Source organism: Mixophyes fleayi, chromosome 4 (assembly GCF_038048845.1).
Source record: "Mixophyes fleayi isolate aMixFle1 chromosome 4, aMixFle1.hap1, whole genome shotgun sequence".
In the NCBI taxonomy this organism is placed as follows: domain Eukaryota; kingdom Metazoa; phylum Chordata; class Amphibia; order Anura; family Limnodynastidae; genus Mixophyes; species Mixophyes fleayi.
In genome coordinates this window covers 183,709,287-183,736,236 of record NC_134405.1, presented here as the reverse complement: position 1 = coordinate 183,736,236, position 26,950 = coordinate 183,709,287, and the positions used below count along the sequence as shown (strand labels likewise).

The 26,950-nt window shown below is 36.5% G+C and overlaps 1 protein-coding gene across 1 annotated transcript in view; it reads left to right on the top strand.

Annotated features, from left to right (window-relative positions):
• CPED1 (cadherin like and PC-esterase domain containing 1) overlaps positions 1–26,950 on the top strand; it is a 270,907-nt gene that overhangs the window by 78,437 nt on the left and 165,520 nt on the right. Inside the window, exons 6-10 of the mRNA XM_075208962.1 lie at positions 5,597–5,750; positions 9,956–10,098; positions 11,232–11,304; positions 19,514–19,666; positions 20,618–20,722. Coding sequence (XP_075065063.1) covers positions 5,597–5,750; positions 9,956–10,098; positions 11,232–11,304; positions 19,514–19,666; positions 20,618–20,722 — 628 coding nt within the window. The remainder of the gene's footprint in view (positions 1–5,596; positions 5,751–9,955; positions 10,099–11,231; positions 11,305–19,513; positions 19,667–20,617; positions 20,723–26,950) is intronic.

Sequence of the window (26,950 nt, the reverse complement as noted above, 5' to 3'; positions counted from 1 at the left end):
CCAGGGGTAGTAGGAAGAGCCCTAGTGCTATCGGCACTGGGCTGGGTGCCCCTAGGGGGGAGGCCCGCTTACATTTTTCAGCGGACCACACTCCCTAGGGAATCCAGGCCAGCTCTGAACAGTCTGTGGGTGTTTAGTCATTATGGCCGTGGGACCCAAACTGCATTCCCCCCCCCCCCCCCCTTCCCTGCTATAGTGCCTATCACCCCGGCTGGTTTGCCTAGTGCTGGTTCAATTAAAATAGGGGGAACCCTACCCCAAATTTTTCAAAGATTTTAACTCACACATCAATAGCCTGCCAGCACTAGGGTTAAGACTAAATAGAGTGGGGAGCAAACGATTTTGTTTTTTAAAAAAACAAAAACATTTTTAGGTTTTTTCTAAAGGGGGAACTTTCCAAAAATTATTAATTATTATTACACTTTTTTAAGTACTTCTCAGTTTTTAGGTTATTTTTATGAACTTTTACACCTATTTTTTCAGTTTAATGTATATTTTTCTTAACTTAATAAAAAAAAAATTTCTTTGAGCAGAACAAGGAGGTGCGAGATAAAACAGCAGATTTGCCTGTTTCACCCACAGCGTTAAAAAACAATTGAATAGCTTTTTCCGCTAAGGGTTCGCATCCAGCCTATACTTTAACATTGACAAACGGTTGGAGCGCGATAACACCGTTTCGGTAAAAAAAAAAAAAAGTTTAGAATTGCGGGAGAAGTTTCCGCGCTCGAAAATAAGGAAAAAAAGCAAAAAAATGACAACGCACTCGAACTTCGAAACTCGCTAACAATTGAATATGCCTGAATGATAGCTAAATCCGTGAACATGAACAAAGACACCGTATGGAAAATTTTGCGTGAGGATCTTAACATGACGAAAGTTTATGCAAAGATGGTCCCAAGGGTTCTCACACCAGAGCAAAAAGAACATCGCAAGGAATTTTGTGTTGACATTCTGCAGCAACTTGACACAGATCCAAACCTGTTTCATAAAGTAATCACTTGTGATGAGACCTGGATCTTCCAGTACGATTCTAAAACCAAAAGACAATTCAATGCACTGTCAAAGCAAGTCAAAATTCAAAGCAATGCTCATTGTTTTTTTCAATATCAAGGGCGTAATTTTGGAACAATGGGTTCCAGAAGGCACAACAATCAGCATTATTATAAGGAAGTTTTGCAAAAGCTGAGAGAGAGAGTCAGAAAGAAACGGCCGCTACTGTGGAAAAATGGTTTCTTTCTTTACCAGGACAATGCGCCTGCTCACACAGCACTTTCTGTGAAGCAGTCTTTGACCGACAAACACATTACTACACTTGAAATCCTCCATATTCGCCCGATTTAGCACCTTGCAATTTTTATCTTTTCCCAAATGTTAAATCAGTGCTTAATGGGACACATTTTGAGTCAGTTGATGCTGTAAAGAAGAAAACTGCAGATATGTTGAAACAAGTGACAGAAATTGATTTGCTCCATGCCTCCGACCAGTGGAAAACAAGACTACAGCAATGTATTAGTGCAAATGGGAAGTTTATTGGAGGGGACAAACATTACATGTGTAATACCAATAAATAAAGGTGAGTTATTTAATCAGTCTCGTTATTTAATAGACATACCTCGTGTGTGTATATATATATATATATATATATATATATATATATATATATATATACATATACATACATACATACATACATACACATATAAATAGCGCTAAACAAAGGAGCAATATTACATACACATGTATAAATGTATATTGTAAAGGAAAATGGCTTCTGCACCCATCTAAATCAATTAGCAGTAGTGACAAAATAGAGAGAGGCACTTAATTAACCAACGAAATAAACTAACTGAGGGAAAATGCTTAAAAAAATATAATGTTCGAAAAGGACTCATTTAATGTTAAAACACATAAAAAATTAATCTTAATTTCAATTCATGAACTATAAATGTGTTCACACATATGTGTAAATGATTATATCATATAGAGTATCAAACTGCAACAAATTAGTTTATAAGTAACTTCTCTCATAATATATGCATACATAGAAAGTGCTATATGTTTTTCAACGTGTTCAAGTGCCAATTTGAAATGTTGATTTAAGCATGAAAGGTTGGAATCCACCCAACGGAATTGTTCTCCAGCGGGATATATGATAACCACACATTTTCCCTTACTCAAGTCTGAATAGGGAAACAAACACTCCTTCACAATAATTTCAGTTCAGTTGCGCTGTTATGAAAGCTGTGTCTGCTATTTTAAGAGATTTTCACCCAACTTTTTCGATTTATATCCATCTGATTGATACTAAGATCATTGTCAGTATTTTGCTGCCTAATGATAGAAATGGCAGTTAAATGTATCAGCTATTTAAAAATGTTCATTTCAATCCATACTCTAATTTAAGCATAGTGATCAATAAAAAACAATTTGCCATATTATAGAAACTCTAGCTTAACTGACCTGGTTGATGCCCATAGCAGTATAAAGATTGGGGCAGTTTTAATTAAACATGTGAATGGGGCAGCATAACTGAAGTGCCATAAATGTCACATGGCATAGTGTAGCTGTGATAAAGAGGCTTAGAATGTTGGCAGTCATTAACTATGGCAGTAAAATATAACTGATGCTGTGGAATGTTTCAACTGGTAACAGATATAGTTTTGATATGAAGGTTTAAGAGTGGAATAAATTGATCCGTTTAAAGTTGAAATTTGTAGAAATAATTTTACAAATTGGGCCTGATTCAGACAAGACTAGACAGATGAAAAATTGAGACTGTAGAATCCGTAAATGAAAAGGAGTCGGTCTCAGTGTAACAATAACAATCTCATTGTAACGTTATGAAAACAGCATGCAGCCAGTTTCTTGTGGCGTCATTGTTTTTTAATACATTTTATTTTAATCCATTTGGACTATTTCAAAAATAGAAAGAAGATTCCCTATGGATTTAGGACTCTAATGAGTTTAATGAGCGATTTTCCGGAGTGTTTATTTTAATTTAAGGTGTTTGAGTATTATCACTTAGGTAAAGCTAAATGTTTTAATGGGCCCTGGCTTCCAGAACCTGATGGTGCTTGTATCATTACCCTGACATCCACTGCCCAAGGGGTACTATTCAGTACTAAGCTGATTTGTCCTGGAGTGGGGGGAGGGAGCACTCTTTTGGGGGTCTGATTTCACTAGTAGGGAATTCTCTGTCTTGCTAACCGGGCTGAGGTTGGTTTCACGAAGGGTCTCCCTGTTATATAGCATTGCCTGGTAATGACAGATACAATGTATATAGATAGAAGTAGAGCGCTCTGATTGTGGCTGCTCAGAATGTGGACTGAATATCACCTATTCATTCAGCAAAATCATAAACATAATATAGAAATTTCCACATCCAATAGCGCTACAATATGGAACAGAGTATATATTAAATCAAGGGCCAACAAGGCATAGTCCTCATAGTTCATAAAAGGTGTTGTATCCACAAGGTATATTCAATTTCGATGTTTCCATTAGATAGATTCCGTATTCATATGGTATGGGGAAAAAAAGGGAAAAAGAGACAAAAAAGTCTCATAGTGCATTATCTTTTAACATATGTATTTATTCTAATTCTCATAAAAACATGTAAATATACAAGGATAAAAAGATACAAGTATTCTGTGTTTCCTTATTTCAAATAAGTATCCTGAGATAGTAAAAAGTGGCTGCTCACCAGAGATGACAGATGATCTACATATATAATATATGGGTCTTTGGGTCCAAACTTCCTTCAGTCAGGGATCTCCTTCAATGGTGCCGCAGACACAGTTCAAAAAATCAGGATCCACACCAAACCTACGTGTTTTAAAAACGGACACTCTTTTATAGTGGAAATTTCTATATTGCCTGGTAATGGTTGCCCTATGTTGCCTTAGGGGGACCCTATGCTCGTTTCTCCCATGCTTTAGTGGTAACCAGCTAAGGCTATAACACTGGTAATGTATTTTTTGGCTTGGCGTTGTTGTTTTTATTTTTTTATTTTATTAATGTAATTATTTTTACTTTTTCTATACACTGAACATAGTCATAGTCCAAGCTGCAACAAGATATACTTAGAGCATATCTTAATAAATCTACATTTACTAGCCTATTCTTTGCATTGATGGGTTATGCATAGAACTGATTGCCAGGCTCCCACTTGCACTGATCCCTTTACCAGCTCAGTCTTGCAGTGATCCTATTGCCAGGCACAAGTGAAGTATGCAAGTACTAGCATGCTGTAACGATCTGCTTACAGCTTACTGCTTTGCCTGGCAGCTCCTGCCTCCTGGACTTTTGGACTTTATTATTTGTTCTTTTTGTGTGTTGCAGCAGTACCTTCATTCACCAGAGGTGCTGCTATTGTGCCCTACTTGTTTGTATCAGGGGTTAACCTGTCCTGTAATTATTCCTTGCACCTGGGTGTGTCCCTTCTTAAACCTGTCACTCCCAGCATACATGACTGGTTATTGTTGTCCTATCCTGATGTCAGATCCTGTTGTTGCACCCTGTGGAATCTTTCTCCTGCCTTGCTCCTGTGATTATGCTGCATTGGGATCTATCTCAGCATACAATCTGCTGACCTGTTCCTTAATTGTACCTGGGACTTATCTGTGCATTTCCCTGTGCATGCTGCCTGGAATATTTCCTCACCTCCCATTTACCTGCATCAGCGGTATATCTGGTAAACCCTGCAAGATATTATGTCATCAACTGTTCTCCAGCAATAAACATTGTTTGTTTTTCACCTATCCATGACTCCTCAGCTGTATTTCTACTCTGATCCGTGACACATGCCACTTATGAAGAAACAGAGCTAAGATAGGCACCCACAAGAGGGTGGTGCTAAGCATGGCAGCAGTGAGTGGAGTAGGCTTTAATTACTGTAATAAAAAGGATAACCATACCAGTAATGTCTTTTTGTCATAATTGCACCATTGCTGGTATCTCAACCTCAATAGAGAAGAAGTAGAAGGCTTACCAGATACCTGCACGGGACAGGCCTAGTGGAAAACTCGAGAATGGTGGTTGAGATGATCAAAAATTATTAACTGATTTTATGTTTATGTTCAGATTAGTGTTTTAAAATATTTTTTATTTTTAAACACAATTTAAGCAATATTTTTTTTAATAATAATAATATTTATTTTAAACTCTACTGTGTTCAAAGTTTGATGTTTACATTTAAGGTTCACAACTAACATTTAAAAAAAATGTTAAAATGTAACAGTTTTAGCTAAAGCTTGTTGCAAACTGGCTTGATAGTATATGAATCAGCTTAGGCATGCGCAAACCAGCTTGACCATGTAAGACCTGGCTCACACATGATCCAACCTCTTCATCTTTCTTGAATTTAGCTCGATTGTTTTTATCACTTTAAGATGTTAGAAATCCTGTCTAATTTTCTAATTTTTGCACCTGTTGGACAGACCGCAGCAGTGTCTTGCTACATTTCTGGTTTATTACTATAGATTTATTTTTGGTATATAATATTTGATTAACAATATACCTGATTTTGAAAAATATAAATAAATCTGAAATAATGATGCATGCTGACAGACTTTGCATATAACATACTATTTTACAGAAATTTAAGATTCAACCACCACCATCATCCATCTCCAGACGCTCCACGCATCAGGACATTTGTGCTAATCACATCTCTATCACCTCTACGAGCATTCATTCATTCCATTGCAATGGTTCAGATCCAGCCCAACAAACCATTTGCTCCAATAAAGGTACATATGTCTACTGTTCAATGGATAATTGTTGAGGAATAACAATGCATAGCATAGTCTAAGCTAGCTAATAAATCCATGTTTCTGACAACTAATACTCAGGAAGTATGGCATACTTGCCCACTCTTTTGGAATGTCTGGGAGACTCCGGGTAGGTCCTTCTGACTCCCGCATCCTGGAAATTGGTTGTCATCACACCCCCTCTCCAAGATCTCCCGGAGGGCAACTAAAGAAAGTTGGCAACTATGATGTATAGTCCACATAACTGTGTTAGATTTCACTCAAATTCCTGCATAACCCAGAAGTTTTCTGTGTATTATATATGTGTTCAGCACATTGTTTGCATTAGGTGATTGTTATGTCTCAGTATGTTTTTCCCAATAAGCAGCTGTCTTTCTATAGAAGAGTGAACAGGAGATATCTAGGAACACCTAAAATGTATATGCCAAAGTATATTAAATTTAAATATATTAGGGATTTTTGCAACATGCTCGTTAACATATGAGTAACTATATTTTTACATTACATAATTAGTGAGGTTGAAAAAGACCACGGTCCATAAAGTGCAACATTTTCGTTATATTGCTTTTAAAAGAGGCAAAACAAAACCCTAATAAGGCAGCTGCCAATTATACCTAACTAGGGACATATTCCTGACTTTATACATAGCAATCTGACTACTTTCCTAGAACCCCGAATGTGTCATGTACTAGAATTATCATTCATTGTAAGAAACACATTTTTCCTCTAAGATGCCATTTTTCAGATTAAACTCCGTGGGGCTGAAGCAGAGTGGGACATCTTGCGTTAAATCGCTCTGCGCATGTCAGAATGTGTGCACACACATATGCTTCTATTCAGTCTTGTGTTATTCTGGCACTTATGTCCCCCTGTTGTTGGAAAGGCGGCCCGGGAAGGAAAGGGGAATGCAATCACTGGCCGAGTACGCTAAAGGCACGTTTACGCAAATGCCACTCATGCAGACTTGCAGAAACACCCATATACGCCTGTTTGGAGGCGTATGTTTTCACCTGCTGTATGCTTCCGGTGCAGAGGTGGACGCATCCCAAGATACATACAGCTCTTCATATGGAAGGAAATATGGTCATTTTCCATGCTCTTTGTTAAGAGTAAGCTACTCTATTATTTATAATTTGATGCCTTTAACAAGATAGCCCTTAACCCATCAAGTTTTCCAGTGTCTTTGTGATATACAGTTGTTCAAAACCATCTATCATGTCCTAGGTTCTCTTTTTCTCCTTGTAGGTGTGACCCACTGTCTTTATCCCATAATATAAACTGCAAATACATTTAACATTCTGAAAAACATAAACTCTACGGTGTATTGACCTGTTATACTGAAAGTAGAATAAAAGCTTTTTGGCCACAAGGTGTCTCTGTCAGAGCAGTTTTCAAACTATTAGAACATTTTACAGTAGATGAATATGAGGGACGTAAACATGTCTATGTCAAAATAATGTAAAGTAGACTTTTGTAACAATTAATTATTAACCCATTGTGTTTTATGACTTATATTACATCCACATAGCTAATTTTGACAAACTGAAATCACTTCTGGAGTCACTGGGGTATGTTAGCTTGGTGAGGATGATTGAACACACAGGCCAATAGTTGTCAACTTCCAATTGCATTTATCAATATGTACAATAATGAGCCTTTCAATTTCGATAGGATCATTTTCAGACATCACATTGGTCATCATTAGGGAATGCCATGAGCAATTCTGGATCACTAAGATTTCTATAGAAAAGATGGATAATATAGTGCTGTCCATGTTTGTTATTGCTTACACTGTGGCACATTTCAAACTCCCATTGTCAATTTTTGTGACATGTGTTTTCAACACAAATAAGCACAGCTTGAACTTACCTGAGAATAGGGATTGTTGATCCTTGTAAAAATGCATCTGAACTCTTTGTACTTTGGATGTGATCTCTACAGGGATCAATCAGGCCTATTCCAAAGTTCTCTTAAGTTACATTTACTTATTGTTGGAACGTATTTTTGGAATGTAACTCAAAACACTGAATTATTGGCATGAAAATGTATAATTCTGTTGCAAAACCATTCTCTGGGAATAAACCAATCAGAAAAACATTTAATTATAATAAACATTTGATGAAATCACCGATTTTTGTCACTAAATAATGATTGCCCCATAGTTCATAGGTCAATGGGGACTCCTCATATGCTCAGAGTGGCAAACAGCATGCAGGTTGAGCAAGCTCGCCTCTCACAGACTCCTCTTTTGTTTTGGCTGCGTTGTCAAACAGTAGATTAGTAAATCTGTATTTTGGTGATGTTAAAAATCAGGATGGCAAGTTGTAATGTAGTGCTTCATTAAACTATGTTTTTCAAGCCTTTAATAAATCCAATGGTCTTACAACCGCCCAAAAAAACCTCCGAAAACTGGTGGTTTCATCAAAGCACCCTTTTTGTAAATTTACTCACCAGCTTTATACCAGTCTATTGAAAATGAGTCGGTTTGGAGGACTAAACCGCCGACAACGTGCTTTGGTTTAAAATCGCTGCCAAACACAAATTTTAGTAAATCTACGCCTTGGTGTCTAAAGCTAACAAAACACACAACTTCTTCATTATTGTATTTGTATAAAATCCCATTAATAGACAATAGAAGTAAACACATTATGATCTCATTTTTAGCCATACAAATGCTCACATTTAAAATGTTTATCGATAAACAAGTATTTGCTTCATCCACATTGGATTGGTTGGAAATGTACAAATGATTACAAAATACATCTTGATCAGCTTCAAAACAATCTGGGTTTTTCAATGAACAATTCCACCAAGCGAGAGAGTATTATTGATTAATTGGGCCATCTACATTTGGTCATATTAAATCTACTTTCATCTACACACGGCAGTTTTTTTTTCCTGCTTGATAAATAACGATCAGAGTGAATGATCGGATTGTACATATGTCGGTGGTTTAAGACTACCTCAAGGATCAGCCTTTAAGATAGACATCATAGTTGATAAACTTGCCCATCTAATCTAAGTGACTGTAGTCTGCTCCAGTTTGTCTTAATTATTTTCTTCTATATTCAAGTTCTGGGACACTGCAGAGAAACTTCCTTAGCAAACACAGCTCATCACTGAATAATGCAGCTCGTTGATGAACCCCCAGAACTGTATCTCGCTCCCCATTGCTGCTGAATGCTTTACTGTACACCCTGTTTATTAAACTACCTCAGTGATTTGCTTACGTTGCAATATGGACGTAATTTAGCTAACCTTATAACCATGACCCCTACACTTTATTTAAGGTCCTTTGATAACTTATCTCCTAACAATGAAAAGCAACATTTCAGCTACCTTACACATTCTATAGTCATTTCATGTACAAATAGTTTGTGCTCTTGTGTCTTTTGATTGATTTTCAAGCCGTGGAAGTATTTTGGAATATTTCCTTTAATATGATGCCAGTAAAAGTAAAAATGAGCCTCTTAACAATTTAAACTGGTTGACCAATTAATTAAACATTCAGTTCTTTGCCCAGAAGCAAAACAATTATCACTGATCCAAAACAAATGTTAAGAATGTTTATAGTCTTAGATCATTCATTGGAAGAACCACAGCATGTAACAAAAGTATTAACTCAAAGGAAGTCCATTCTCTGTAATTCCGGCCTACCCATTTTAATGTGCATTTTTGCTTCATTCTGATTTTTTCCTATTGTGTTACTCAGTCATATCTACATTGATCTTTGTTCTACATTGATATGCACTATTTCCTTGTTGCCATTCAGTTGGACGCCACTACTGTAATGTATAGACTGACAAATGATTGGTATGTGGCGATGTAGCTTATATAAACAGTATAGTATTTCTAGCATTTATTTGAATACACCAAATTTCTCTTAATGTTTATATTTTATGTTGCTGGTAGAACAGCTAAGTGGTATGTCATTTTCTACGTATTGTGTTACCAGCATTTTTCTTAGAGTGTGGAGGATGATGGTGTGTTTGCAGGGTATCATTGTGGAAAATGATAGCAGTTTGGAATGATGTTTTCTAAATACAGGTGCAGGTTACTGTCAGCTTGCGGCAGTGATAAATGGTTGAAGGCAGCATCAATTAATCAGAGCAAATAGCATGATATGAAAATGTTCTTAATGGGTTTGTGAAAAATGTTTGGTATTTGTGTTACCCCCATCACAGTTACAGCACTTTTCTGAACAGTTCTTGAAGTCAAAGTCTCCCTTACAAATGCTTAATGCCTTGAAGGAGATGATAAGCAAATTGTTACTCACCTTGGAGGTAATGAGTGAAGTCACTGCCACGGGGCAACCTTCAGCGAACAGGTAAAGGAAAATAGATCAATTTGCTTAATTTGGCATATAAAACTGGCCTTTATTATTAACTGTATACATTATACCCCTTCATTCTTACAAGAACCAAATGCATTTATGCAGATATGAGATTTAAATAAATTACAGTATTTGCTCACCTGTACAAACAATGTTACTGTTTTCATGCTGTTACCTTTTTTTAAATTTGTTATTCCAATGCAAACCGCCACTATTAATGCAAGTCTCAGTTTATGACCTAGTGGATAAATGATTTATTTCATCAGCTGTATTAAGTATTTGCAGATCATTCCTACAGCCAGAGTAAAAATCATACAAATAAAATCTCATGCCAGCTGCTGTACTAATAGAGGTTACTGCTCTATATAAAGTATGTCAAAATATACAGAAACAGCAAAATGTGCAGCACTCAACCTCCAGGAAAAAAAAATCAATGTATAGATGAAATTAAATTCAGATACTTGCAAATCACTATGTCCAAAATATATCACAGATTTATTATAAGTTATATAAATCCACTTTCATCTACAATTCTTATAGACACATAAATCTCTTGTATAATTTATGTCTCTTCTCCCTGCGAAAAAATATTATCCTATACATATGCAACTTTAGAAGAAGATCATGCTCTCTTCTATTCAGAGTGTATTGAGGGTGCTATGAAAATAGTTTCTGAATTAAATGTGATATTGAATATTGAAATAATTATTAACACAGCAGAGGGTCTCAGTACTGGTGTCTTATCGCTGCCAGCCAGTATTGCTTTATTTCTGAGGATCTGCACTGCCAAGGTGAAATTTTGTTAATAAATTGCCAAATAAAAGATTTCCTATTGCTGCAGTATGCAGAGATCTACTTAACCGTGGATGCCTGTTTTTTTTTTTTTTTGTGCTGGCTAAATTAAGCAGTAGTTATGTATGCTGGTAGTTCAACAGCCTTGATGTGCTCAGGAAGCCTAAAACACATCTCCACTAAGGTCTGGCAGAACATGTTGAGCTGTAGTTCAACAACAGATGTAGATAGATGTTGCCTGACATGAAAAGTATATTTTGCAGACTGTGGACAAAAATGTCAGTGTAAAATTACGCATATTTGCAAGTTGTGACAACTTATTTAAATGATTTCAGGTGCAATGAATGTTTTCAACTATTAACGTTTGACATTGGATACCATGGTGCCTCTCCTCCCACAGTACTTCAGGTGAGTGTTATGAGCAACTAAACTGCTATCTGCTTTTTAGAGTTAAAAGCTGCCCAAACTTGTGATCTCTAATGTACAATTGGTTTTATGACATAAGGCTTACATACAGTATATCAATGTATCAGTCTTGTTTTTATCACTTTACATCTTTTATCTGGAATGCTTATTTTCTAATATGATGTCTAATGTTAGCCCTACAGGAGAGAGTCTTATGTCGGATTATCCTCCCACTACAATGAAGTATAAGAATATCTTCTTAAATATAAGCATCCACTGCTATTGTGATTGGTTGCTATAGGCAACATCTCCACTTTTTCAAACCCGCAGCTTGATAAATTTACCCTTTAGTCTTTGAATCTATAAAAAAAAAGTTTAGTGTTTGAGTATAAGTGTAATGAGTGTATATTGGGCTATAAGTCACAGTTCACATCATAGGTCAAATTCACAAATAATAGCATTCAAACCAAAGGGATTGCAAAAGTGACATGTAATAAAGTCCGTTATCATGTCCCATCGGTCTCATGATTCAGTAATGCCATAAATAGATAAACTGAGCAGTGTCTAAGAAGAGAAAGGGAAATCTCATGAAGGGTGCGGTCCTAAAGTAGTAATTGGTCTGATTCGTCACCACACAGAACTTCACACAGGTTGATTTTATAGGGGAGTGTCTAAAGACCAAAAAGTGGATGATCACCTCAAACAGTGCTTGGCTACACCCTGCATAAAGAAGCATGGCAGGTGTACATTTTTTGCAGATCATAAATGATTCTAATGTGTATAAAATTGCAGAGCTAAAATTCATGCTTTTTCCACAATTGTCAAGCATTTTTTTTTTTCAGAACAGCCCAAACTAAGATTTGGGGCCCATACATGTTATACGCAGGCTATTCTAGCATTTGCTAGGACACCCTTGTTGCTAGCCTGGGTCTGTATGTACATTTTTATAGTATTATGGTTTGGGTTTTTTGATTGCAAATGCAGTTGTTAAAATATAATCTTAATTATGACTGTATTATAGACAATTTTACAAATGCTGTGCTTTTTGAATCTGTTGTTAGTAGTCACAAGTGTAGTATAAAAACAATCTTTTAGTCATATGAAGTTACTGCTAACAAATTGTTTAGTTACATATGGAGGTAACATTAGCCACTACCAGTTTTACCTTCAAATTCAAATTCACATTAGACATTTATAAAAATAAATTAAATGTTGTTAAGAAATTATGTTAAGGGCATTTTCTGGCAAATTTGGACCATATTTCTTAACATTCTTTCAGGTTTATTATAAAAGTGAAACCATTGAGTTGGAAGAAAAAATTCTCATGCAGGAGAACCGTAGATCCAATGGGTCTTTTCAATTTGTACTCTCCTACTGGTGTTACTGTTAGCTTTAGCTGACCTTGGGACACATGTGGTTCTGTTTGGTGGGTGTGCTGTCTGAGGGCCCCGGTCTGATGCTGTCCTTGAAATGGACCCTTAAAGGAAATATGTTATGATTAGAATTGATTTATTGTGATAGTCCTCTATTGATAAGTCTGAGTTGGATTAGATATCAATAACATCATGTTTGATTATATAAATAACTTTTTTGCAAAGATGAACATATATCTTTGCTCTACTTTTTTAATAATGACGTTATATATTTCCTAGATTTATACATTTTTTGGAGTTTCTATTATAAGTAGAGGTGTACACAAGAGTTGCCGAATCATATGACGCTTTGAGTAGCCTTTATGTGGTAGTCAATATGTATTTTTGAATATAATTTGATTTGGGGTTCCTGTAAAGAGTTTAAGATGGAAGTCAATGTTATTTTGTTAAAATAATTGTCAGGGAATGCTTTCTGGAAGTAGGTACACCTGAGTTTGTATCAAACTAACATAGAGAGTACAGTCATGGCCAAAAGTTTTTAGATTGACACAAGTATTGGTTTTCACAAAGTTTGCTGCTTCAGTGTTTTTAGACCTTTTTGTCAGATGTTGCTATGGTATACTGAAGTAAAATTACAAGCATTTCATAAGTTTCAAAGGCTTTTATTAACAATTACATTAAGTTTATACAAAGAGTGAATATTTCCAGTGTTGACCCTTCTTTTTGAAGACCTTTGCAATTCGCCCTGGCTTGCTGTCAATCAACTTCTGGACCACATACTGACTGATGGCCGCCAATTCTTGCCTAATCAATGCTTGGAGGTTGTCAGGATTTGTGGGTTTTTGTTTGCCCACCCAGTTCCTGAGGATTCACCACAAGTTCTCAATGGGATTAAGGTCTGGGGAGTTTCCTAGCCACGGACCCAAAATTTCGATGTTTTGATCCCGGAACCACTTAGATATCACTTTTGCCTTATGGCAAGGTGCTCCATCATGCTGGAAAAGGCATTGTTCGTCACCAAACTATTCTTGGATGGCTGGGAGAAGTTGCTCTTGTAGGATGTTTTGGTACCATTCTTTATTCTGGCTGTGTTCTTAGGCAAAATTGTGAGTGAGCCCACTCCCTTGGCTGAGAAGCAACCCCACTCATGAATGGTCTCAGAATGCTTTACTGTTGGCATGACACAGGACTCAGTGGCGTACGCAGGAGGGGTTTCTGGGTCTCCAGAAACCTCTACCCTCCGCTAAAAAAGTGCCCTACATAGTGGCACTGTACTATACAGAAGCCACGGCGCTGTCAAAAGAAGCGTCCGTGGTGGTGCTGTATTGTATACAGCACTGCCGCGGATGCTTCTTTGACAGTGCCGCGGCTGCTGTATAGTACAGTGCTGCCGAAACGGAGCTGCTGCTCGGGCGCATGCGCGGCAGCTCTCTAGGTTTTTGGTTTTTTTGGGGGGTGGAGGGGAAACCCCCCCTGAAAAATCCTCCGTACGCCCCTGGGACTGATGGTAGTGTTTACCTTTCCTTCTCCGGACCAACGGTTTACAGGATGCCACAAACAATCTGAAAGGGGATTCATCAGAGAAAATAACTTTACCCCAGTCCTCAGCAGTCCAATCCCTGTACCTGATCTTTTTCCTGGAGAGATGTTTCTTCTTTGCTGGCCTTTTTGACACCAGGCCATCCTCCAAAATTCTTCACCTCACTGTGCGTGCAGAGGCACTCACACCTGCCTGCTGCTATTCTTGAGCAAGCTCAGCACTGGTGGTGCTTTGATCCCGCAGCTGAATCAACTTTAGGAGATGGTCCTGGCACTTGCTGGATGCTCTTGGGTGCCCTGAAGCCTTCTTCACAACTAATGAACCTCTCTCCTTGAAGTTCTTGATGATCCGATAAATGGTTGATTTAGGTGCAATTTTACTAGCAGCAATATCCTTGCCTGTGAAGCTATTTTTGTGCAAAGCAATGATGACTGCACGTGTTTCCTTGCAAATAACCATGGTTAACAGAGGAATAACAATGATTTCAAGCACCGCCCTCCTTTTAAAGCTTCCAGTCTGTTAACCTAACTCAGTCAGCATGACAGAGTGATCTCCAGCCTTATCCTTGTCAACATTCTCACCTGTGTTAGCGAGAGAATCACTGACTTGATGTAAGCTGGTTCTTTTGTGGCAGGGCTGAAATGCAGTGGAAATGTTGTTTTTGGGATAAAGTACATTGACATGCCAAAGAGGGACTTTGAAATTAATTGCAATTCATCTGATCACTTCATGACATTCTGGAGTATATGAAAATTGCCATAATAAAAGTTGAACCAGCAGATATATATAATATTTGTGTCATTCTCAAAACTTTTGGCCATTACTGTTCTACTGTGGGCTGGCACAAGACCCTTAGAAGATTGGCAGGATGTATGGGTTCCTAAATTCAAACTGCAAGTATAAGTTGCTACATTGTGTTTCTTCACTTTGAATTGAATACAAACTATCTAGTCTGTTCTGTGTTTTGCATACCTATGCCATTCCATCAGGCAGGGAACTATTGCTCCTTTTCACCAAAGAATTGATACTAGGTGAGAACAGTAGTCTCATTTCAGGGACTGTGTATTTCTTGATTACTCAGGTTCCATTGGATTCAATTGACTTATTGCCTCAAGTAAGATAGTAGATTGTTTACATTAGAAATTGTCATGAATGGCAGGATATGAATTTAAGTGGTATTTTTTGATGTTTGAGTTTTTAGTAAATGCAACCTGTTTTTATAAAACTGTACCCACAAATTAGTTTACTAATATTTCTAACTGTTGTCTAACTCTGTACATAACACTGCATTTATGTTTTTAATTTCTGCTAGTCCAAATTTTGGGAGCAGTAGATACAGTAGTATTTTACTTTATAGTGTATTTTATATTAGATTATATTTTTCAGCCTACTCAGTGCCTTTATGGGAGTTTTGTTAGTTTAGGTGTTATAAAACTATCTTCATTTGCTTGTTGTAATTAGGCCATTCTTGTGTCCCAGTTCTCTCAGAACAGTCTCAGATTTCAGAGTGGATTTTTTATTGTGGAATGTTGCTACAATTAGAATAGCATATATAGGATATGGCAAGAGATTGAAAAGTTCATTGATAATGCATGAGAAATGTGTCAAAGTGTCATGTGGTTTCATGTAAATTAAGAATGCAGAAAAATTAAGCCCACAGCACAAGTGCTGTTTCTTCTCGTATTGTGATGTAATGCACATATTTTCAGAACTTTACCTGTTTCTACAGATATATACATGTGTGAGGGATCAATCAAAGGAACTGAAGCCTAGCCATAGTAATTTGCTTATTCTGCACACAAATGTAAATACGAGGTGCTTTTCTAAAGAAGTAAAGGGTGGAGACTGTGCTTTTTGGAGGATATTTCTGATGAAGCGATTGGGACAGAGCTTTTTTTAACATGCCTGATTTTTGCACATTTTCTGAGATGACACTGACTGGACAAATGTCAGTACATTCGGTGGCGGTCATAATTGCGACAGAGTAAATGTCGGCACTTAAGCTGTTGACATTAAAAAGTGTGCAGACTAAATGCTGAAACTTATATTGTGTAGACAGTTTAACAATGTCCTCAGTGTGATTAGCGACATTGACAATGTTGCCAATCCCAATTCTGACATTTAAAGACCAATAAGTGCCGACATTAGCTCTGACACAATTGTGTACCATACCCATTGCATTCACTGGGATTTATTTTGTGCCAACTATGTATATATTTTTAAATCATATCTCTATTTAGGGTAAAACAAAACAGATGGATATATAACATATTGTACAGTAAGAAAATCTATTTTATGTACAATTTTTTAACATTTATTTTGTAAAGTGGGGAGAGGGACAAGAGGATGGGGGTAAGTGGAGGGATGGAGGCTCAGAGAGAGCAGGGAGAGAGAAGGGGGGGGTCAGGGTAACCTGTTTTGGAGCAGAAAATTAATTTTACCACTTTTTGACTTTTTACCTGAATTGTTTTGTAGTCTAATTATATATTCCATACTAGAAACAAACCAAATGTGGTTTATTGCTTCTTGTGCGTAGAGTTTTTTTTAATTTATGTACTACTTGGCTGCACAAACAATGGGCAATATAAGCTTTCTCATCTTACTGGAAGTACATACATTTTGAACTAACTAATCAGGAAATTTGATTTGCTTTGAACTATTTTTACACATTAATTTAATGTTTAAATCTAATTTACCACCTTTACCTTCCCAAGTAATGAGGAGATCATTAATAAAGTGAGCCCAAAATCCACATGTGCCGGAAATATTGGCTTGTCAAACACCTCCAGCTGTTCCCAGGGCAAGCTCAGGACACAGGGAAAGACTATCAGTAGCAATGTCTAATTTGTTTAGTTTTTAGTTTTCTTTATTCTTTGCAATGGTAGTTTTTTTGCTCAGTTTCATTATTTGTGAGATTCTTAGACTACACCCACTTTTCTCTATGTTTGTAATTCTTGTCAGATGACTGTATTTGCAGTGATTTCCAGCTGTGCGTTAGATCTCTGCCACCCGCTTCTTCTCACAGCATTCTGAATAGGGCCCAAGTAGACTCACGGCAGCGCTATTGACATCTCCAAACTCATCTGAGCTGAGAAACACAATGTTAATAAAAAGGGAAAATAAATCCATCTGACTAAACAATCTCACATTCAGTAATATATAAATCTTCAGAAATGAGCCCCAATGGGATTTCTTTATGATTTCTTTATGATTCTCCCAGCTGCAAAACTGCTTATTTATAATCTATAAAATAGAATCAGATTTAACCCATATATAATAGTTTTATCTTGAATCATTTCCAATGCGATGGTACAGCAAAAGCTCCGTACAAGTATGTGTATAAATATATAAATATAATTCTATAGGCCAGCCTGGGATTCTCTGTTATAATCCTGCTTAATGCAGGATAATCATCTAATTATTCCTTTCTATGTTTGTTACTATTATTTGGCATTTAGAGTGTGCTTCAGATGAAACAATACAGCTTTGATTATATTTATTGTTCTGTCTGATAAACGTATTGCTCTCATTCGGTTGATAGCGTCTTATATCCCTCGAACCCGGCCACAATAGAACCCTGAAGGGGTTACTTTGGGATGACGTTAGACCTGTCAGCTTGCACTCTGAGGCTGCTGTGGTGGTGTTCTTACTGTGATGAGCTGCAAATGGGTGACAGCTGTTCTTACTTAGGATAGGTGCATTACTTAAAGAAAAACTCCACTTTTGACCGCTCTACCCCAAATCTAACCCTGTTTTTGTTGACACTAATGATATTCGATGAAGCATATATGCATCTCATTTATCTCTATAATATTAGACAAAACCTATCAAATATGTGTTTGCTTTTAAGTGAGGCTTTTAATATATTGTCTAGATAAATGACTTCCCCCTATTTAGAGCTTTTTACCTAATACGGGTTAATTTGTTTTCTAATGGTATAGAAATGAGCACATGTCTTTCCAGGCTGACTGGGGTGCTGAGGCTCTCTGGTCTTTTAGAACGGTGCCTCAACGTTTTTGTCTCCAGCTCTGCAGTACATACTGGGATAGGTAGTTTTCAAAGACACTGTACTGACATCTCCCAGTCCTCTAACATACTGTCCCAGAGTTTTAAGAGACCTAATTAAAAAATGAACAGAAGCCATGGTGGTGACATTTTACTAGAATGAAAAGGTGCCTTCATATCTATTTTTGTTAAATGTATACTACCTGAAATGGATGGAGTTTGGCATTTTTTGGTGTGGCTTTACTCAAATATGGGCATAGTTAGGTGGGGACATAGTTTAATTTTGGCTTATTTGTTGATGCATCAGTGTTGAGAAGGTATGGTTATAGACCTATTTTGAATTTTCCCTTGCATTGTATTCCCCTTATGGAACTCAGTATCTATATACATACATCTCTGTTATAGAGATTTCAGGTGAGCTCTGCATAGATTGCAACAATCACTTTTGGTCTGGCTTCTAATTCATGGAAACATGTAGTTGTAATTGTTGTTATTGTTGTTATTATTTTTCACCACTTTGAAGTGGAGAAAATTAGTACATAATTAAATTGCCTAGATTATTATTTTGGTACATAACCCAAATAATGTACCATTTTTAACACACATATGCGTGTCTGTGGTATCCTGTAGTAGGGTAATGCCATATTAATGCCAAATTAAAATGAAAATGAAAAACATGCTATTTGAGTGACACATTGGCCATATGGCTTCCCAATCAGTGCAATATGCTGAGGGTTGTCAAACTGCTAAGGTACCGAGCACTTCACAGCCACAGACAGTTTGTCCATATCGCAGGATTTAAAATATGGAGTGAAGAATAATAACAGTGATGTTTAGGTTGTCTTCAAAGGGACATTTTGCTAAAAACTTCCTCTTTGGAAACCAGTTTTCTGTGGTTCATCTACATGAGTATAGTATGTGGTATGTACTTTGTTTAAAAGTATTTACTTTTCAATGCCAGCAAAACATTCCATTATGTGAGGGATATTTAATTGATCTATTGGAGTATATGAATGCGCCATATTTCATTTTATATTGACATACCACATATAAGCAAACTGTCCCTGTCTAATAAAATTATTAAATGTGTCCTGTATAGAGGAGCCAGTGTAATGGGCTTTTCCAATGCAAAGAACTGAAGTGCACAATATTTCATATGCTTTTTCTGAGCTATAAAACGGCGCCAAACTCCTGTAACCACCTGGCCTTGCCTGATCTTGTCTGTGCTACTTACAGATGGGGGAATGTGCTGTGTGCTCCTTCCAATAACATATCTTATTGTCTTGTCTACAAGGTAAAGGAGCATTTTGAGTTCAGTGGTCTAAACCTGGAGGATCACGTTACAATGGAAATAATTTTGGAAGATGTCTTTAAATTTATATTACAAAATAATTCACTTGACTTTTTAGAAGTATTAGAAAAAGCCCATGAATGTCCTTCAGCAAAGGTAAGTCTTCTCTTATCTCCATACAAAATCTATTCTTTAAGGGGATTCTCCATCAAAAACTACTTTTTTATGAATTAAGTATGTGAAATGGGATGGGCCTTTAAGGTTTTTTTCAACCGCCGCATGTCCTGGTGTTCTGTCCAAGACAGAAGACAGTCAAAGAATCTGATTAAAAGTGTAGGAAAAATATCAACTTTTAACATTTGAACCACACTCAATATAAATAACCAGTCGCTGAACCTGAATGCGTTCTAACCTCTTCTTCTATCCCCTTGTAATGGCTAGCTACCATGATTTTGGTGACAACCCACAACATGAAATCATTGCCCACCTAAAGTGACTAGTTCTTTTAGATCTTCAACTGTTTTGTTTGTTCTGCACCATCCTGGTACCAACTGAGAGAAAGAAAGTTTCTGTTATAGACTTTCCTCTATGCTATGATTGGTTGAAAGTTTCAGCCAATTAGAGTGTGGTGGGAAAGATTAAAATATTTTCCCTTCACCTCTGTGGTAGAAGATTTTAACCAATCATATCGTTTGCACTAAGCAATCCCGGTGCAAAGGATATGGTGGGAGGAATTGTTAAAAAATCTTATTGTGCACTTAGACTATGTTGGATCACCAAAGATCTGAATATTTTCTACTTCTTTTCTTCCTTTTGGATTTTTTTCCATCTAAGGTAGACTGAGGATTACTGACTAAGCAGAATACTGTTGGATTAAATATTTTGGGGTTCTAATAAAGTTATAGTTTTTAACTACTAAGGAACTCCCATGTCTTGTTGGTACTGTGGCATGAGATTCCCTTATGTTCTGCTCTTCCATCTTGTCAGTAACTTCGGATTTTGTCAAGCTCTTTCTGCACTATATAGGTAAACTATACATACATGTAACTAATTAATGAAAATATTGTTATTCCTATTTTATTATTATTATTATTATTTTGCTTTTAGGAGAACATTTGCTGGTTGGACCCTATCCTAGGTTGGACGTGGAAAGAGATGGATACATTACTGATTTTTGTTCAAGAACTGACAAATCTGGGAAAATTTGAGATGGTAATTTTTCTTTAAGTTTGCCGTCATGTAAATGTAATGATTATTGTCAAGATAAAATACAGATTTTTACATATATACTGATTTGTGAAAGCATTAATCTGGATCAGCTATTGGCAAGATAAAGGTTTGTTCATATTATTGATATTCAGTAAAAATGGTGGTAATTTATAAAATACATCTGAGCACATCGCAAAATACCTTGGTTTTGCACTGTTGGTCTTCAGTGGTCTGACCAGCACTTATCAGCCCTGGGAAAATCTCTACATAAGTGGAAATAGTTTTTTTACTCTTTTGGTGTAATAGGCATGGGTCATAGGTACACTGTCCAGTATACTAGTATCATTGTGGTGTGTAAGTTACTATAGCAGGGGACCTAGTCTTGTTAATATCTCCAGCCCCAAAAGCCCAGGGGGAAACAGGAAGAACCCCAACCCTTTTGATTGTGAGATTGGTATCAACTTTGAGCGAGGCATATACTGTTTTTATCCATACCCCTTGGGGAATCGAGTGCTGACCTGTCTGGGGTTGGTCTATCACTATAGGAGGGGTACCCTACACTGCTGGTCTCCCTGGCACTGGTTTCTCTCTTTTGCTAAAATTTTGTTCCGCAAAATGAAATCTATTTTCTGCACTGCTCTTTAAAAGGGGCATTGATGTGTTTACTCTGTATTTCATTAGGAACGACTCCTCTCTGCCTGTTCAAACTTCAGCTGCTCCACAAATGCAGCCAACTTGTTCTAAAGACTAAAAACCTTATAATCTTCTTTCTTTTATTCTTAGTATATAATGAATTAAGTACACTTTGTAAAAGAAAATAAGCTCGTACAAATTTACGTTGAAAAACGACTATTAAGAGTGCTGACAAAAACTTGTACTATGTCCTCACTTAACAGAACATTAAAAGCATATTCTCAAAGCCTCCCTGAATGATAGCGTACTCTTTGCTTTATGAACAATCCCATTGAACTATATGCTATTATAACAATGGTTAAAGCTCACAAAAGCTGTAGGCACCACTAAAACTGACACAAAGGGAAGCAAACGCTTGTCAGAAAGGGAGTGTGTACAGATCTATTAATTTACATTACTTTCTACAACCTCGGTATTAGGGAGGCTGTGTTAACGTGCTTTGTCCATCGTGCTTTATTGTTTTTTCATAAATCCTGCCCATGGAATCTCAGATTTAGTGGGCTCAATAGCTTGCTGCATTATAGGTCACAAAGTGTTTGGTTGGTTTTCAGCTGCAAACAATATTTTTTTAATCTGTATTTCTATATTACCTATGGTTTTTGAGGACAATAAACTGGGCCACCATGAGACAAATTTAATAATCCTGTATACGCCACCCAATATATTTTACTAACTGAACTGCTGTTGGAGTCTATTCTCCATAATGCTGATGATTCACGTGTGCCGGAAAACAAAATCCTTGTAAATAAAACAAAAAAGTTGCTGTTTTGGAAAAAATGGAACACCTGTATGCCACTACTACTTACATAATGGTTTTCCAGCTGGTAGTCCATAGTCTGTAACACAGAATGCCAAGGTTATTTTTATAGGGCCATGTGCTTTAAAAATCTTTAGACTCTTAGGGGCATATTCAATTAGCTTTTGGATTCGCTGTAACGCGCCGGAACAGCCGCGAAACGTAATACACGGTACCGCAATAACGTGGATTTTCGTTCGCAGCCCATAGGGTTGCGAACGAAAATCCGCGTTAATGCGGTACCGTAATACCCGCAAGAACGCGCACTTTTCGCGGCAACGCGCGTTACCGCGAATCAAAAAGCTAATTGAATATGCCCCTTAATGTATGACATCCTTTGTGAAACTCTTCATGGCCATGGGACTATTACGGTATACCTTGGCCTTGTATTATACCTTGTAACTTGGCAGTTGCTTAAATCAAGAATCATTTTTAAAGCATTTTGTATATCCTGGTAAATTCCACATTATTTTTTTGGGGACATTTTTATTTTAGTTCGGTATACAGAAAAATAAAAAATTAGCAAAATAAAATAGACATTTTCCATGGTCATTAAGAGATTATTGTACTTATTTTGTGGGAGGCATGTTTTAACCGGGGCACAGTCATGATGTGATGTGAAGAATAAAATCTTGTAGTAAGGCGCAAGCCGAGAGTCAGTGAAAGGAGCTTCAAAAGTCAAAGCAGTGATGTGAAGCTCCTGTCAATCTGGTGCAGGACGATTGCATTGTCAAACGCACCATTATCTGAACTGAAATGAAGTTCACATATTTCACTTGTTTAATAACGTTTACTTGGAAACTTGTGTCCAGGGACCAAGAGGAACTTTATCTGTCCACTTCAATGGAAGACTGAGGCTGCCATTAACTGCCAGGTTCCAGATATAAGATCATGCTCTGCAGAGTGACCTTCTATTACACAATTATATATAAGTTTCTCTCTCCATGTGAATACCTGGACAGCACTGACTAAGCATGATTATATTATTATTTTTATTATTATTAATATTATTATTATTTATGTCTGAAAGGTGAGAAAAACTTTCAAATATAAAATGTTTATCTACAATAAAATACCCACCATATTTAAAGCTAATATTATATAATATTAGATTTTTAAAATTCATGTCCCCTTGAATGACTATAATAAAATTTGTAGAAATGAAAGAATTGTTTTTATGGATACAAAACAACACTTCAGCTGTTTGTTTGTTTTTACAGTAAAACAGCTCTCAAGTAGATATGGTAGAAACATCATACATATATGCTTTTTTTTTCCTCCAAAGGCAGCAGAAAAGTTTTCATCAACAATTTGTGATTCACCTTATAATAAATGTGGTATATGAACACAAAAAGTGTGCCTTTTTAAAGATAATCGTTTGCCACAGATAACCCACAGATAAAGTAAATTGCGATTATTGGATCTAGTGATAATAACAGATGTTTCTGTTTATCAGATAAATCAAAGTTGTGCGGAACTCCTATTAGTTTTCCTGAAAGTACCCAGACGATGATGCTTGAACTCAACATCCATGTGGACTTGATTAATAGTTCATAAAATAAAAATGTGATTTAGTATAAATTTAGTTATGTGCGTAGCCCATTGTCTGATTTATAAATAAATCTCTCAAAAAACATTGCACGTTTTTTTTGATATCTGTTTTTTTATGTTTCTGTTCCAAGTCCATTATTTCACCGTTTTTACATAACATAATTATTATGTGCCTTCTAAAAGGACCGTTGTAGGATGATGTTGAACTCTTCACCGACTCACAGGCACAATCAGCAGTCCATTATTAGCAAATACTTGGCTGATGATGGCAATGATTAGAAGCAGAGAGCTCAGGCAACCGCCCCCATTAATTCTACTGATATCCAGCACATCTTTCAACTAGTAATGAATGCAGGACAGAAGAACAAAACTAATTGTTGTAATGAATGAATGCAAGGCAGGTACAGTCACAATGAATGTCTCCTATAACTCTTGTATCACCTTAACCGGACCCAGGCTATCCAGTGACAGCAAGAAATATATATGCAAAGTGACTGTTAATAAGCAGAGTCCACTTACATTACACAAACTTGTTGTACACCAATAAATTCAAGGTTTTAAGTCACTGCTTTACTATATATTACCAACTGCAATATGAAAGTCTTGAATTATTTTACCATATGAGTCCCATTTACAACTGCTGGGGGACTATTCCATGAATCTATCACCCTTTCTGTAAAACAAGTCGTTTTGCCTTCTAATCTTCCTCCACTTTGAAAGTGTGTCCCCTTCTTGTTATTGTTCAATATCACCTCTGTCCCTTGTCTACTCTAAGGGGCATATTCAATTAGGGTTCAGGTCCGCGGTAACGTGCATTACCGCAGAATGTGTGCACTATTGCCGTTGATACGGTACCGCATTAACGCGGATTTTCGTTCGCAGCCCATAGGTAATGTGGATTAAGTTTCGCGGCTGTTCCGGCGCGATCCTGCGGACTGGAAAGCTAATTGAATATGCTCCTAAGCATGTTCAGCTCTGGAAATATCCTGCTAATATTTCCTGATTTTAGCAGCCCTTCTCTGAATTCTTTCTGTTTTAGTAATGCTTTTTGTATATAGTGCCTCCAGAACTGTGCAGAATATTCAAGGTGAGATCTTACCAGTGACCTATAAGTGACAATATAACCTCCCTCTTCCTGCTAGTAATGTATCTTCCTACACAACCATGGATTTCCCTGGCCTTTCCCACTGCTTGACTGCAGTATTTACCTTTATGTCATCTGAAACAATAACTCTATAGTCCCTTTCCTCAGTGATTGTTGACTTTGTATTACCATTTATTCTGCCCTTGGATTTTTGTGTCTCACATGCATTATTTTACATTTGGATTTATTAAATTTAAGACTCCCACTTTAGTCCGTTTTTCTGTTTTCTAAAATCACTATGTACTTGATCTACCCCTTCTGAGGTATGAACTCTATTATAAATCATTGTATCATCCGCCAAAAGACATACTTTACCTTGTAGATCACATGTAATATCATTAATCTGAACAGGACAGAGGACGGATCCCTGAGGTACTACACTTGTTGCCAGACCTTCATCTGAACTTATACCACTGATGACAACAATCTACTTAAACCATCCATTCCAATATCTTTGAGTCAAATCCAAGGATTTTCAGTTTCTGAATTAATATATTGCAACATACTATATAAAATGCTTTACTAAAATCTACATAAGCTGTATTCACTGATCCGCCCTGCTCTAGCACTTTAGTTACCAAACACTAGTTTAATTTGACATGGTTTCCCAGCAGCAAATCCATGCTGATTTGGATCTTGTCATTTGTTTGAATCAAAATAATTAACTTTTTAAAAACAATACATGGATCAGTTACTTTCTCTTCTATGATATGAAACTCACAGGTCTATAGTAATTATATTCTTGCCTTTTGCCTTTTTCTGTAGTAGAACTACATTTTCCATTCTCTAATTGACCGGAATTATACCTGTTAACAGGGATTGGTTAAAAAGTTTGGTAAACTGTGCTATAAGCACTACTTTTAGTTCTTTTAATACTCTTGAATGTATACCATCTGGACCCATTAACTTAATTACTTTCAACTTTGCAAGTTCAAACAACAGTACTTAATATATCTTTATTCTTTTGTATATATATTTGTGTCTACAGTACCATAGTGTATATCCCTCTTCTCTACTGAATTGTTCAAGTTCACCTTTTCTTGTTGCGTTGTGCTCTCCTACAACTTTTAATAAATACTATGCTTCATATTTCTGGCTTGCCAACAGGATCATCGTTTCTAAAACTGCCACTGTTTATACAAAAAATATTTCAGTAGCTTTCTTTCTTCTTGACTGTCAAATCTCACAATAAGCACACTCATCTAGTTAAACCACAAAGCACAAAATGTCTGATAATAAATACAGCAGTGTTGATCATTATTAAAATTTCAAGCAAAGAACTTAATTTTGCTACTTTTCTCTATAGATATATATAGATTTATGGGGAGTTTCAGTGGACTATAAAGATATCTGTAATGCATTATACCAATGAGTATGAATTATAGCCATAAACCTGTGCATATAACACCATAGCAATGTTTAAATGAACAATGTATAAACCCCATAGTTGGTAGATGAAATACATTACACTGTAAATGTTCTTCCTCCCTTGAAAATAATATTTTTTTTATATTCCATAAATTTTTTGTAGGCAGTAAGTTCTGCAGACAAAGTCACCTCAAGAAATGTTTTTACAACATGTATCAGTCAATATTTTCATTAAAGCAGTGTTATCCTAATACTTTGCAGGGCACAAGTGATTCTTTATAATACCGTTATTCTTTTGTTCGAGAAACTAACTTTCCCATCATTTGAAGCCAATAAGCTTCTGTGAAGAAACTGTATCTAAGGGAGTGTGTGTAAAGTTCAAGGTTGTCCTCCTTTTACTTATCAAAGGTTCTCGGTGAAGTGTATCGATGCAAGGCAATTTCAGGGACACATTTTTTATTTTATATGTATCAAATAAATGAATCTTCCAACTAAATATTGCTCTGTTAGCCAGAATACTTCAGAGAAGTGAAAGGAAGACAGCATAAAGATATTGTTGCATAACGTAGAGGTTCACGTTGTATGTGGAATACAGGACCATTTTGGTGTCAAGACATAGCGGTTATGAGCACGGTGCAAAACTACACAACAGTGTGCATGGATTTGCGCATCCAAATCC